The sequence below is a fragment of the Mus pahari genome, chromosome 4 (assembly GCF_900095145.1).
Source record: "Mus pahari chromosome 4, PAHARI_EIJ_v1.1, whole genome shotgun sequence".
Classification (NCBI taxonomy): domain Eukaryota; kingdom Metazoa; phylum Chordata; class Mammalia; order Rodentia; family Muridae; genus Mus; species Mus pahari.
The window spans coordinates 119,335,656-119,350,710 of record NC_034593.1 but is presented as its reverse complement, the minus strand read 5'-3'; the positions used below and the strand labels follow the sequence as shown (position 1 = coordinate 119,350,710).

Below are 15,055 nucleotides of genomic sequence, written 5' to 3'. Positions count from 1 at the left end.
GAATCTCTAAATTGGTGGCCAAACTGATCTACATAAGGAGTTCTAGGCTATCAAGATAGAAATAAAAATAGAAAATACAAGTAAGAATAGAAAAATTAAAATAGCGGGGGAAGCATCGACAATTCTAGGGAGAGTATAACCAAGAGAAACCACAACATCTGACCTGTAAATGACAGAAAGGTAAAGTACTCAGGAGCCATCCCCAGATGTTGGAATATCCACAAATCACATTGTTAGATACGAGCTCAGCATTTCTGGTCTTGCCTAAGGCTAATTAATAAGGCAGTCAGCCAGCCCGGTCCTCTGAGTGTTTTGATACAGTCAGGCCACATGCAGAAACCCACAGAAAGCTCTCACCCCCTGGAGGAGCCTGCTGCTGCTAGTGCACTAAACTGACAAAACACACAAAACAAAGAAACAAAACCCCACTCAGGACAGCTCTGCTCTGCTGCGGGAGGCCACCCCTCATCACCAGCCATCCCGTAGGACGTCCCGCCCCCACCCTATGCAGGAGCAGCTGACTGGAGGATGCCGAGAGGGGCACGCGGCGCAACCAATCGGAAGGGTGTGCCTTGCCCTGTCTCGCGGTTGACCTTCGAGTCAAGTAGCCGGCTACTGTCGCAGGTGCTGGTGCTTCTGCGGCGGAGCTAGACGCAGGCGGCACCTGGGGCATGTCCTCGCTCGGGGGCCCGCGTCCCGCGGCAGGGGAGCAGCCCGGAGCTAGACTGCACGTGCGGGCGACCGGAGGCGCGCTGCTGCTTTGCGTGCTGGCGGTGCTGCTGGGCTGGGTTTGGCTGCGGCGGCAGCGCGCATGCGGCATCCCTCCGGGGCCCAAGCCTCGGCCACTCGTGGGTAACTTCGGGCACTTGCTGGTGCCACGCTTCCTGCGGCCTCAGTTCTGGCTGAGCTCGGGCAGCCAGACGGACACGGTGGGCCAGCATGTGAACCTGGCCAGGATGGCCCGTGTCTATGGCAACATCTTCAGCTTCTTCATCGGCCACCGTCTGGTGGTGGTCCTCAGCGACTTCCACAGCGTGCGCGAGGCGCTAGTGCAGCAGGCTGAAGTGTTCAGTGACCGCCCGCGGATGCCGCTCATCTCCATCATGACCAAGGAGAAGGGTGAGCGCGCCGCGGGCTCAGGATCCCCGGGGCGGCAGGTGATCCTGGCCACCTGCGTCCTGCCCTGCACAGGGGCCGGGGACGGAGACGTGGCTTCTAGTGTGCGATTAAAGTGGGAGACACACTGAAAAGTGAGGGAGGTGTGGGTACCAAACTGTAAAATAAGGACCACCCACCCCGGAAGCCTTCCTTTGTCCCAGATGACACCTTCTCACTCGTAGGTCTGATCTCAACGTTTCTAAACATTGAGAAAAGGGGGAGGGGGGTTCTTTTCACCGAGTATCACTCAGTTGCAAAAGTATAAGAAGATATTTTTTTCCCCTCTTAGGAAAGGCCAGAATCCAAGCTAGGAGACTGTTGAACCGGATGTGTTAGCTCATAGCCTCTCTAATATTTTGGCAAAGAATGTGGTTTCTCCCCGCCCGTGTCTAAAGAACTTGCCTGAAGTTAAATTTAAGAGAAAGTGACTAAATTTTTTGACAGAGAATATTTCAAGACAGCCAGTCTGTTCCCAGAGCCCTCGTGTATCACCCTCGGCAGACACAGGGTCTCGAACTCTATTCTCCAGCCACCGGTCAATCCCGTGTTCTGCCTTCAGACACTGAAGTACAAGACTGAAACCGTTGTGGGTGGCATATATGCTTCGGTTCTGTAGAGTGGCCCCCCTGACTTCACACTTTGATATCCCCTCCCTCACCCCATTTCTAATTTTCCCGTGGAAACTCCCCGTACAGGGCCTCAGAAAGCTCTGGAATTGGAGGCACCTGTAATGGAGAGGGCAGGTGTGAGCACTGGGCTGGAGCACGGAGAGCTTGACTGCTATATAGTTTGCTCTTGTTCCTAAGGCCACTCCAGCCTCTGCAGAAAACAGAAGTTGGATGTGCTGAATTACATACATCTTACTGGCCTCTTGGCTATAGAGTTGGGTTCAAGATGAAGGGCGTATGACAGCCACTGTGTAAGATGCTTCTAGATTAAGACAGGATTCTGTAAACGTTCACTCTGAATGAAATTTAGAGTAAGGGTACACAACTAATCTGGCCACTGGTGAAGGAAGACCAGGAAATCTCTCTTGGCTCAAACCTCCAGTGTTCTGCCCTCTCTTCATCCAATTTAAGTGACAACTCAACTTGATAGCCATCGGCCACAGTAAAGGGACCAGTGCTCTGGGTTGTATTCAGACCCAGAGACAGGAGGATTGTCTCGGCGTTCTGGCTACCAGCCAGATTCAGGTGAGCCGATTCAGGAAGAGGCAGTCGACAGAGTAAGGTCGAGAGTGACACACGGAGGCCCTTCTCTGGCCTTCTCATGCACCTGCCCACATCTTATCCACCCTCATCCCCACCCCAGTTATCTATACGAAAAAAAATTGGTATTTATATCTCACAGGAATTATAGGTAAGTCATGGAGAATTAAACATGAAGAAAATCAAAATCTGGGAGTTGGAGAAATGGCTCATGTGAGTAAGAGCGTTTGCTCTTCATCCAGAGGACCTAGGGTTAGTTCCCAGCATTCCCAAGGCCCTGCCTAACCATCTGTAACGCCAGTTCTAGGGGACCCAGCCGACTCTCCTGGTCTCTGTAGGCACCAGACACACACATGGTGCACATGCATACATTCAGATAAAACATGCAGAGATGGGGCTGGAGAGATGGCTCAGCAGTTAAGAGCACCAGCTGCTCTTCCAGAGGTCCTGAGTTCAATTCCCAGCAACCACATGGTGGCTCACAACCATCTCTAATGGGGTCTGATGCCCTCTTCTGGTGTTTCTGAAGAGAGTAATGGTGTACTCATATACATAAGATAAGTAAATAAGTCTTTAAAAAAAAAAAAACACGCAAAGACAAAAATAAATCTTTAAAAAAAATCTGTATTCAAAGCCAGCGTTTTAAATTTTTATAAGAAAATGGCGTGTTTCTGAATCCTTGGTAGGAAGGGATTTCTAAAATAAGACATGTAGCACAAATCATAAAAAGACCTGTAGACAGGCACAGTGGCATAGCAGCACATGGAGGGGTTGAGGCAGGAGGATTACCACAACTTCAAGGACAGTGTAGACTTCAAAATAACACTCTGTCTTTTAAAAAGCAAAAGAAGTATTCATGTGGACTGGAGAGATGGCTCAAGGGTTAGGAGCACATACTGCTCTTTCAGAGGTCCTGAGTTCAGATCTCAGCTTCCATGATAGGTGGCTCCAACCACCTTTAACTCCAGCTGCAAAGGAATCCAGTGCCCTCTTCTGGCTTCTGTGTGCACGCAGACACACACACACACACACACACACACACACACATGCGCACGCATGCGCGCGTGTGGTAAGTCAGTGTTTTTTAATCTACACATGGTATCTTTAAATTTAAAACTTATGCTTATCAAGTAATACCATTAAACACAAAAGACAGTTCACATAATGAGAGAGAGGAGGGTTCACCTATGCATTAAAACTATATAGGAAGACAATCTCCACACAGTAGATAAGGTAAGTGTGACATCTGAAATAACCCCATCAGTGACCTGTGTAAAGCCACTCAGACCCACACTGACTATCACGGAAGTGTGAATGAAAATCACGTAAGATACAGTTCCGCCCTCTAGTGTCAAAACTAAAGAATTACAAGTATCTAGAGGCAGCCGTTCAAAACATGATGATATTCATATCCTTGTGGACATACTTTTGCTCCATTCTTAAATCTATTTAAGACAGTAATTTGGCAGTGACTATTCTTGTGAAAATACCCATATGTTATGGCTTGTCACTGCACCCTTAGTGATGTCTGTAAAATGTGAAGAAAGTGCATATTCAACCATGGGTCCATCCATATAAATATTTATATTGAAATGCTCTCTTTTCCCCTGTTGCTGGGGATTGAACCCAGGGCTTTGTGAATGTTAGTCCTGTGCTGTACTGCTGAGCTGACCCCCGACCCTTGATTATAGAGGTATAGTATAAAAGAACCAACAACGGAACTGGTCTTTCTTTTTCTCTTTCTTTTTCTTTTCTTCTTCTTCTTTTTTTTTAAAAAAGAGACAGGGTTTCTCTGTATAGCTCTGGCTGTCCTGGAACTTTCTCTGTAGACCAGGCTGGCCTCGAACTCAGAGATCCACCTGCTTCTGCCTTCCAAGTGCTGGGATTAAAGGCGTGCACCACCACTGCCTGGCTCTGTCTTTCATTCATAGCTGTATACTGTATACCACACACTCAGGATTGAGAACATGGCATTGATAGTTTGAATGTTGACTGTCAAAACATCCCATGGGCTGGCATGTTTTGATACTTGGTCCTAGCTCGTGATAGTAGTTTGGGAAACTGTAGAACTTTTAGAAGGTCGGACCCCACTAGAGGAAGCAGGTCCCTGGGCCTTGTGTGTGGATTATTGCTGAGCCCTGGCTGTGGTCCAAACTTTGTGCTTTCTGGCAAAGGCGTGAGTGAGCAAGCTAACCCTTCTGCTGCAAGCTGCCCACACTGCCATGCGTTCCCACCCACCGTGGGCTGTACCTTCTCAACCCTGAAGCAAAACAAATCCTTTCTCCCTTAAGCAATTTCCTATTAGGTATTTGTTCATAGCAAAAAGGAAAGTATCCAATGTGGGGGCGACGGGAGATGTGTGACCTGCACAGCTTTGGAGTTGACCTGGCTCCGGCCACTGGGGAACGAAGAAAGGACAGACATGTAGAGCAGATCTAGGACCCGGTGGGCAGCACAATCTGATGGGGATGCTCAACCAGCAGCCTAGAAACTCAGCGCATTTATTGTACGCACGCGGACTGAGGAGGCCGCATGCGGACCGAGGAGGCCGGGTTACTGTCTGTAGCTGAGCAAGGGAGGCAGGATCAGCTCTTCTCGGTAGCCGGTCTCTACAGAGGTACAAGCTCAGGCTATGAACCCCAGGAAGGAGTAAGCTGCGCTCAGTGCTTTCTGCCCGCGCTGTTGATATCCACACATGGACCAGAGGAAGGCTCTGCCTTTCTCTGGACCTGACTTGGGTGTGGTGTCCGCTCCTGTGCCAGTCTGGCACTGTAATTATACTTCTGTTCACAGTGTTGAGAATATGGGTCCTGTTTGTTTGAAACGTTTCCTAAGCCTGAATCTACTGTTGCGAAATAGAAAGATATTTAAGTGCACAAGAATTTTAGGCACCGCCTCTATCTGCATTTGAACATTGCCCGGGAGACTTGAAAATACAGAGTATAGCTCCCGGTGGCTCCCATTCACTCTGCCCGGGCCTTGCTCTCACGCTCCCCTCTGCCCTTGCAGGAATCGTGTTTGCACACTATGGTCCAATTTGGAAACAGCAGAGGAGATTCTCCCACTCGACGCTTCGTCATTTCGGTCTGGGCAAGCTCAGCCTGGAGCCCAGGATCATCGAGGAGTTCGCGTACGTGAAAGAAGCCATGCAGAAGCACGGAGAGGCCCCCTTCAGCCCCTTCCCGATCATCAGCAATGCCATCTCCAACATCATCTGCTCCCTGTGCTTCGGCCAGCGCTTCGATTACACCAACAAGGAGTTTAAAAAGGTGCTGGATTTCATGTCCCGGGGGTTAGAAATCTGCTTGCACAGCCGGCTCTTCCTGATCAACATCTGCCCCTGGTTTTACTACCTCCCCTTTGGTCCATTTAAGGAGCTAAGGCAAATCGAAAGGGACATAACCTGCTTCCTTAAAAACATCATCAGAGAACACCAAGAGTCCCTGGACGCCAGCAACCCTCAGGACTTCATAGACATGTACCTTCTGCACATGGAGGAGGAGAAGGGAGCCGGCGGGCACAGCAGCTTCGACGAGGACTACCTGTTCTACATCATTGGGGACCTCTTCATCGCCGGCACTGACACCACAACCAATTCTCTGCTCTGGTGCCTGCTGTACATGTCACTGAACCCCGACGTGCAAAGTAATTGGTACATTTGTTCTTAACTCAGGGTAAAGGCAGGTTCTTTAAACCAAGTCACAGCCTCTGTGATCTGCTGGCCCCGGGCACCCATGCGTCCAGGTTGGAAAACACAGGAAACAGGTGTATTCTATAGGGAGTTCAAGAGGTGAACAGCAGCAAAGTCTGGGGTTTCTAGATGGACTAGTGTCATAGCTTGCTCACCCTGCTTCATCTCCATAGTCCAGTTCCCTTTGAAACCTGTGAAAGTGAAGGGCCGTTAGAGAAGTAGCATGTAGAGCTAAGGGAGTCATATTGCTCATCCGTACAGTCATCTTGTTTTACACATAGAGAACGCAAGCCCAAAAGAGTCAGCAGAAGCCACCACTGGTGCCACTTCATTAGCCCCAGTGGGCAGCCAGTGGCGGTGGCAGTAGGCGCTGGATGAATAAGGGAACATGGTATATTGCTTTCAACAGCAGCTCTAACTATTTATTCACTACTAACTTAGTCACTTAAGCAAACCCGAATTTGCTACAAGCATTTATATCAGAACTGTGGCATACGCTTCACTGGACTGAAGACTGGGGTGTAAGCTGGGCTGGGTTGCCCTCTGGAGGCCCCAGAGGGAAATTCTCTCCTTGCTATTTCCAGCTTTGACCTGTGGTCCTCTCTCCATCTTGAGAGCCAGCACCCCTCAGGCAGTGTTTCCATATTCACATCTCCTTCTGACTGAAGTCAGCTAGGCAGGGCCATCTGATTTTAAAACCCATGTGGCTTAGTGATGAGCACATGTCCTAAGAATATGTCACTAGATGGTTTCACCATATGCAAGCATCACAGAGTACACTTAAACCGAGGCAACCGTAGTGTCACTAGGCAATTTAACCTTACAGGACCATCCTGTTGATGTGGTCAGTGGTTGACTAAAGTGTCACCCTATAGCATATAACTGTGCTTGGATGGAGATGCACTCAATAGTCCAGGATGTGTCCCCATGTTTAGTACAGTCCCTTCTGCTATGTGTGTCAGTTGGATATGATTTTCAAGTATCCCCAAAGGTTCATGTGCCTTTGAGACATCCACAGCAAGGTAGTTGTCATAGGACTTTTTAGAGCTTACTCTCGAGACCAAGATTCTTGAGGAGTTCGAGTATATATTGGTCAACATCCTCAAACAGGTTGATGTAGTGCTTCCAGGAACCTAGTCAGTGCCCATAAGAGGGAGTTAGCAGAAAAGGGGCCTTGGCCCCTGAGTCCCTCTGGATTCTTGTTTGCCATGTGACATCTTTCTCTCACACATGGTGTCATGGTGTCTGCCACACTCTGATGTAACCCGAGGGACTTCTGAAACAGTGAGCTAAGGTGTGTGTGTGTGTGTGTGTGTGTGTGTGTGTGTGTGTGTGTAGCACCCAGCTTCGTTTTCAGTTAGAGAGACTGAAAACAAAGACACTGAAAGATATCCCATTTATAAGGCACCAGAGGATGGAGTTGTGAACTTCTTGAAGGGTCCTTTTTTCTTTTCTTACCACAGACCTCATTGTGGCTATCTGCTTTAACTAGCTACTACTAAACAATACATTATCCCCAAAATTCGCTGTTGTGATTACAACAGCTTTATAATTTTAAAGAGAGAGTCACATGAGCATGTCACGCTGCATGACCTGAAGTCCAGAGGGCTATTTCTTTTGCACAATCTCTTCTGTTGTCCATCAGCGCTCCAGTGTGGCAGGGCCCCACCCGCAGTGGCTTGCTGTCTCTGCCAATCCTGCATCAAGCCACCTCGCCAACGGATGCCTGGGTGGGGAGAGTCTGTATAACAGCGCTGACTCAACTCTCCCTGCCTTATCTCTGGTTTATTCTTCCCTTCTTGCACAGAAAAGGTTCATGAAGAAATTGAAAGGGTCATTGGCTGTGACCGTGCACCTTCCCTCACAGATAAGGCCCAGATGCCATACACAGAAGCCACCATCATGGAGGTGCAGCGGCTGTCCATGGTGGTGCCACTCGCCATTCCTCACATGACCTCGGAGAAAACAGGCAAGTCCGGAGCCTCCCTTCTCTGCAGACCCCTGAGGGAATCCTCTGAGTGGAAAGGGGTGTGACCACATCAGAAAGGTCTGGGGTTGTTTCAACCTTATCATTGGTTCAGGGACTGTAGTCCTTACCAGTAGCCCTCTAGCCTTCAGCGCTCATACACCTACACCACAGCGCAAACAATGCTGTCCTTCCAGTCAGCTATCCCATAGAAGAAACCTGTCAAAAGGACCCAGACTAAATGTGGACTTAAGCATGTTAGCTAGAGCTCAGGCCTTTGGTTTTTTAAAAATTCTGCAAGCAAAATGTAATTATTTACAAGCTGGTATGCTCCAGCCTGATTCTAGGGGTCACCGGCTTTAACCTGTCAGCTGCTGAGAAAGATGTCCATGTATGCGGTGAGTCCAGCATGTCTCTAAAACTCCCCTTCATAAGGCAGGGTGCTACCCAGCTGTAACCCCAGCACTTGGGAAACTTAAGCAGGAGAATGGTGCCTTCAGGGGTAACTCTGTTTCAGAGAGATAGAGGTTGACGGGCAGGGTGACGTTTTAAGGCTTCTAGAGAAAGCCCAGAATGCGAATTAGAAGCACCGTGAAGAGCCCAGCACCTGGGGATGTTGGTTAGCTTGTCCACTGGTGATGGGGAAGTAGAGTTCTTTTCTCTTGATTCGCCATCCCCTTCATACAGTGTGGACACAAAAGCCTGTAGGTGGCTCCCTTCTGTGCTGGGCAGTTTTATGTCAACTTAACACAGGCTAAAGTCATCTGAGAGGAGGGAGCCTGAATTAAGGAGGCGCCTCTGCAGGATCAGGCTGTGGGCAAGCCTGCAGGACAGTGGATCTCAGGCTCCCTAATGCTGTGACCCTTTAATGCAGTTCCTCATGTTGTGGAACATAAAATTATGTTTGTTGCTACTGCATAACTGTAATTTTGCTACTGCTATAAATAATGATAGAGTAATGAAAACTTCTGATATTTCTGGTGATATTAGTTGACCCCTGTGAACGGGTCATTTGCTCCCAGAGGGGTCTTAACCCACAGGTGGAAAAACACTGCCACAGAGCATTTTCTTAATCAGCGATTGATGGGGGGCACCCAGCCCATGGTGGGTGGTACCATCCCTGGGCTGGTGGTCCTGGGTTCTATAAGAAAGCTGAGCAAGCCAGGGGAGACAAGCCAGTGAACAACACTCCTCCATGGCCTCTGCATCAGGCCCTGCCTCTCTGGAGTTCCTGTCCTGACTCCCTTCAATGATGAAGTATAAGGAAAGTAAGCCCTTCCCCCCTCGTTGTTCATGCTTCGTCTACACAGCAATAGCAGCCCTAGCTAGGACACAGTCTATGTAAATTTTAAGAATATGTAAATCTTGGGGAACGTTAATGTCTTAGTCAGGGTTTCTATTCCTGCACAAACACCATGACCAAGAAGCAAGTTGGGGAGGAAAGGGTTTATTCAGCTTACACTTCCATCATCACCAAGGAAGTCAGGACTGGAACTCAAGCAGGTCAGGAAGCAGGAGCTGATGCAGAAGCCATGGAGGGATGTTCCTTACTGGCTTGCTTCCACTGGCTTGCTCAGCCTGCTCTCTTAATAGAACCAAGACTACCAGCCCAGAGATGGTCCCACCCACAAGGGGACCTCCCCCCTTGATCACTAATTGAGAAAATGCCTTACAGCTGTATCTCGTGGAGGCATTTCCCCAACTGAAGCTCCTTTCTCTGTGATAACTTCAGCCATGTCGAGTCGACACAAAACGAGCCAGTACAGTTAATCTGCTTTAATGTTCCCTTGTAAGTTTTAGTGGCCTGACTTGACTCATTGATTCAACACCTAGTCCTGCCCCTCCTGTCTCAGGCTGGGTCTGGGCTGGAGCAGAGAGAAAAAGATGCTTGATAGGACCTTGTCCCTCCCCTCGGGAACCTCAGAATTTAGTCTCGGCCAGCCACCGTGTTAGTAGGTGACTGTTTCCAGCGACCGTGTTAGTGGTGACTGTTTCCAGCCACCGTGTTAGTAGGTGACTGTTTCCTCCCTGGAAACAGCAATGCTTGAAGAGAACTTTTATTGGACGTGCGGTGCTGACTCCGTGCTTGTCTGTTGTCTGCAGTCCTCCAAGGGTACACCATTCCCAAAGGCACAGTGGTCCTACCCAACCTATGGTCAGTCCACAGAGACCCAGCCATCTGGGAGAAGCCAGACGACTTCTGTCCTCATCGATTTCTGGATGACCAAGGACAACTTTTGAAAAGAGAAACTTTTATTCCTTTTGGGATAGGTCAGTTAAAGCTTGGTTTTAAATTTGTCTTTCACTTTATCATTAGGGTGTGTGTGTGTGTGTGTGTGTGTGTGTGTACACGGGTGTGTTTGAAATGTGTAGGTACTGGGGTCAGAGGACAGTATCCAGGAATGAGTTCTTGCTACTGAGTTACCTTGCTGACCCAACCTTTTTCTTCTTTATTTCTAATTAATAAAAAATTAAAACCAAAGCATGGCTGTGGACAGCAGTGACTTGGTAATACAGTGTCTGTTTGTCTTGCATGCATGAGTCCTAGGTTCCATCCCCAGCATACAGAGAAAGGAGGGAGGGAGAAGGGCTTCATCTTAATAACTGGAAATCTTGCCTTCCTGGTTGCTTAAGCTCTTTGGGGCCTGAGAAGGGGGGAGGTTAAGGAACTATTGCAGTTAACAGCAACTTAAAAAAAAAATTACTGTCAAAGGTTAATTAGCTGCTTGCAAGGAACTCTGAACTCTTTTAACTCCTAAGAGGCTAGCAAGAAAGAAAAGGAAAGAGATCAAACTTGTGCATGCACACACTAACACTGGAAAAAGAGAAGCCAGCTCTAAAAAGTGAGTTCTAATAAGCAAGTTCCAACAGTTTCACACTCACACACACACACACACACACACACACACACACAAGTACATAAATTCATTCATACATACACACACGTACATATAGACATATGGACAGACATAGACATATATACATATTTACAGTTGATGGGTAGAGCAAAGTTCTAAAGAGCTGGCTCAAACAAGGTTTATTTTTGCTTCTAGCTTTTTATAGCTTTTCAGACAAAAGTTCTCTGTATAAGATGACCTCACAGATAAAATGTTACAACGAGGGAGTTACAGCAGGATGATGTTGATAATAAGTTCAAAGCAGTTGTCTTATCTGTGACTTATTCTATAAACTCACTATAAGTTCAGAGCAATCGTTTTATATATTTATGACCTTGCTTTATCACAGTGCACACCTGTGGCCTCATCCTTGGACCTGACCTAGAATGAATGTTTTTCCTTGATCACAAATCTGTCCCAAGCCTACTTCTCTCCCTAGTGCAGTTCATGTGCTTATAGTGCATGAAAGCTCGCTGTACTCCTTTTCGTGATAGTCTAAGAGAAGGGAGCGCATTCTACTCTTGATTCTAACTTTGTCATCTTTCTGGCAAAACAATTCAAACCATCTCCTTAGACTTTCTATCAATTATTGTAACTCCCTAAAATTATTTGAATCAAATCAGGAATTCTATAAAAATCACTAATTCATCTAAATGGCATCAATATAAGAAAGTACATCTTTATATTGATTCTGTAAGAAGTCTGCGCAACAGAGTGGGTAAAACCCCAGGAAACAACAGGCTTTGTCGGGTTCATGAGGAATGCTGCAGTGGCCGGCATGGAAATGCACAGCAGCAAGAAGCAGTCCTGGGACGAAGTCCCCGGGGTCCATGCCTCTTCAGAGCCCACCCTTCACAACTGTGCAAAAGGATGGGCCATCTCCAGGAATCGTATTTGCCTGCCACAGCCCTTCCTGCATGGCTCCTGCCAATTTTCAGTTTAATTACTTACTTGGTTTTGTGCACACACATGCATGAGTGTGTGTGTGTGTGTGTGTGTGTGTGCGTGTGCGCGCGCGCGCGCGCGTGCATGTGTGCTAGGGAGGAAGACAGATACCACAGCATGCATGTTATGCTATGACAGTTGGCTCTCTCCTTCCACCATGTGTGTCCCAGGGATTGAGTGTAGGTTGTCAGGCCTGAGCAAGAGCCTCGGCCATGTTACAGGCCTGAGAGCTGCTCCCGACCTGCTAGACCGGGGAGTGAGGGCTTCTCTCTCTCTCTCAGATCTTTCTTTAAGTTCCTAGGTTAAGGCACACAAGGCTCCTTCTGTGGGAAACAGAAGGTTCCAGAAACTCTGCTCTCACTTCCTTCCCCTTTAGTCCTCCAGGGGCAGAGTGTCTGCCTCTCCCGGTCCATGCCTAGTTCCTGTCTCCATGACTAGGAGCTCAAGGGTGAACCAACCATGGACAGATAAAGTGAAGGAGACTGGCTTATGTGGTGATTGCTACAAAAGAACAGGGTGTGTCCTAACTGTTCCTTGTCTGATCTTGCTTGCAGGGAAGCGGGTGTGTATGGGAGAGCAGCTGGCCAAGATGGAGTTATTCCTGATGTTTGTGAGCCTGATGCAGACGTTCACCTTTGCGTTACCTGAGGGTTCCGAGAAGCCCATCACGACTGGGAGATTTGGTCTAACACTGGCCCCGCACCCTTTTAATGTAACCATCTCAAAGAGATGAAGAAGCCCTGAGAAGAGAGGAGCGGGCCTTCCCATTGCTGCTGAGCATGGGCCTAGCAGTTTAGCACAGCCAGGAGAGGCTGGGTGGTGCCCACTGTCTACAGGGAAGCATGGACACTCGGTTTGGTTGTGTGGATTCCATCGGGAAGCAGAGCTTCTCATCTCTCAGCCTCTGTCATCCCATGGTAAAATGAGGTAATGAAAGTTCTCTCAGCTCTGAGGGGGACTGGATGCTTCATGAAGTCTGTGCTGTTGGCAGATGCTGGGCAAATCATTAGATCTGCCTTTGGACCTCCCAAGGCCCCTGCAACATCTAGCGTCAGCAGGGACACTTGGTCAGAGGGGGGTGCAGGTCTAGGTTATATCGAGGTAGACCTTTTTTTTTTTTCTGCTCTCTATACGATTTTTTTTCTTTTGCTTTTTTTCCCCTGACATAAATTCAATGTCAGTTTCTTTGGGCTTGTCTTATGAGTGTTGTTTTTGTTTAGGGATGTGTTCCCTTTATAGAGCTGGGATGAAATGTCCCCTTGCCCAGTAATGTTGAGAAAAAGAAAATGATCCTCTTGAGGTTGTTGTCCACCCATGTGTCTGCCGTCTGTAGCCACATGAGCGGTGAGCCTGGCTGCGCAGCACAGGTTCGCCCTGCGTAGGTGAGTGCAGGGCACAATTGGGGCCCTGGATGCTGGGCTGGGGAGTGTGATAATGGAGTTGTGGAATTGTTCCAGAAGGGATTTCTCACTGAAGTGACTCAGAACCCTCCTCTCCTATGCCATCAGCCATGGTGTGACTGACTTAGTCAAGACAAGAAGCCATTGTGTGATTAGAGGGCCCTCTCATGGCTCCTCCAAGGGCCACATGGAAATGTGGGAATGCCTTTCGTAGAAAGGCGCCATACTGAATGCTCTCGTGTATATGTAATCCTTGCACTAAGGGAGCTGAGGCTGTCCAGTGCTAAGGCCCATAATTAAAAAGTGCCACTACCCGCCAGTTCTCTAAGCTACTTGGCCTTGTGACAGGAGAGCACTTTCTGAGGCCCATCTCAGTATTGCCCCATATGGTCCTGAAGCTAGCCTCCATTACCTGTGCCCTCTCTGCACGCTGCTGCCCCCTCACCATGCCTGATTTTTGGGATGCCCAGACAACTTGGGAGTGAGGTAGGAAAAGCGATTTAGGGGAAAAGCCCGCCCACGATTTATCACAGTCAGTCCAGGATACTTTTTAAACACAGTGTAATTTGTCCTACCTAATTCAGCCAGTGTTTAAAAATGTACTCAACTTTTGTTTATCATTTAAAGTAACCATTTTAGGCAAATCTAGGATGAGGCCTTAGCTGCCAACACAACCCAGAATGGAAGCTTCCAGCAGCTTCCCACCGGCCACATCCACAGGCCATTCTCTGAGGTACCCAGGCCTGCTCGCAGATGCTTCCTGGGGGAAGATAACAGCTGCTGAATAAAAACCTAATAGGAGTAAAAAGAAAAATGTGGAATATCGTATAACCAGGTGTTGGTTAATTTTTGAGTCTATATTCTTTATGTTATCCATCATTCTGTTTTCCTCTTCATAAATTATACTAACTTTCAAACTAGATGAACGGAGTCCATGCTAATCTGCAGGCTCCCTGGAGATTGTGTTTAGGCCAGCACACTAAAGATGAGGGGCTGAGGATGTACACATTGTGGAGAAGGTGTGGGATGGCAAATCCTGCTGGCTGAGCAGGTTGGTTGTCCTGATCTGACCTGCACGTTTGCTGGCCCCTTACTCCATGACTTGCACATGGATTTCTGGACCTCCTAACCAAAGATTTCACATTGTACTTGAAAAGGACTTCTGCCTTCTCTGAGGTGACGTCAGAGTCCTGCCATTATCCCGCAGTTTAACACCGTGCCTCATGCTGTAAAGCCATGAAAACCCCTTTTCTAACACTGCTGCAGGAGGAGCGCGCTTTTCCCGAGCCTACTGCTGCTTGATGGTTTTGCACTTCACAACTCCTCTGAAATGGGAAATTAACTGGAGTCAGTGTTCTAACCATGAGGTCTGGACCTCGTCTGTGATGGAGCTCTTGGTGATCCTATTAAACCGCTTATTTTAGTGAAGACGGTGTCTGCTGGCTTGTGTTTGTTTGTTTTCAGTTGCTTAGCAATTTTTTTGTTGTTTTTACGAAATCTTAGTCAAAAAGGAAGAGCAAGCAGACCTCCAGAGAGGGGCCCACAGCGTGGCACAGGCATGTAACTACAGGCGCGGTAACTCTTTTTAAAATATTGCCATCGAAGTACAGTCACACTTAGAGGACATGGCTCAGAGAGATGCCCAAGCAGTCGGATTCTCTTAGGTGTGTGAATGTTTCTTTTTTTTTTTTTTAATTATTATTTTCTTTATTTACATTTCAAATGCTATCCCGAAAGTTTCCCATACCCCTCCCCCCACCTCTGTTCCCCTTCCCACCCACTCCCACTAC

The 15,055-nt window shown here is 48.0% G+C and overlaps 1 protein-coding gene across 1 annotated transcript; it reads left to right on the top strand.

Annotated features, from left to right (window-relative positions):
* The first annotated feature begins 597 nt into the window (after positions 1-597).
* Positions 598-14,674, top strand: LOC110320955 (cytochrome P450 2U1). The gene is made up of 5 exons (XM_021197041.2): positions 598-1,119; positions 5,376-6,011; positions 7,865-8,026; positions 10,127-10,294; positions 12,420-14,674. Exons 1-5 carry the CDS (start codon positions 672-674, stop codon positions 12,596-12,598), a joined length of 1,593 nt encoding a protein of 530 aa, XP_021052700.1. The 5' UTR covers positions 598-671; the 3' UTR covers positions 12,599-14,674.
* The last annotated feature ends 381 nt before the right edge of the window (positions 14,675-15,055 follow it).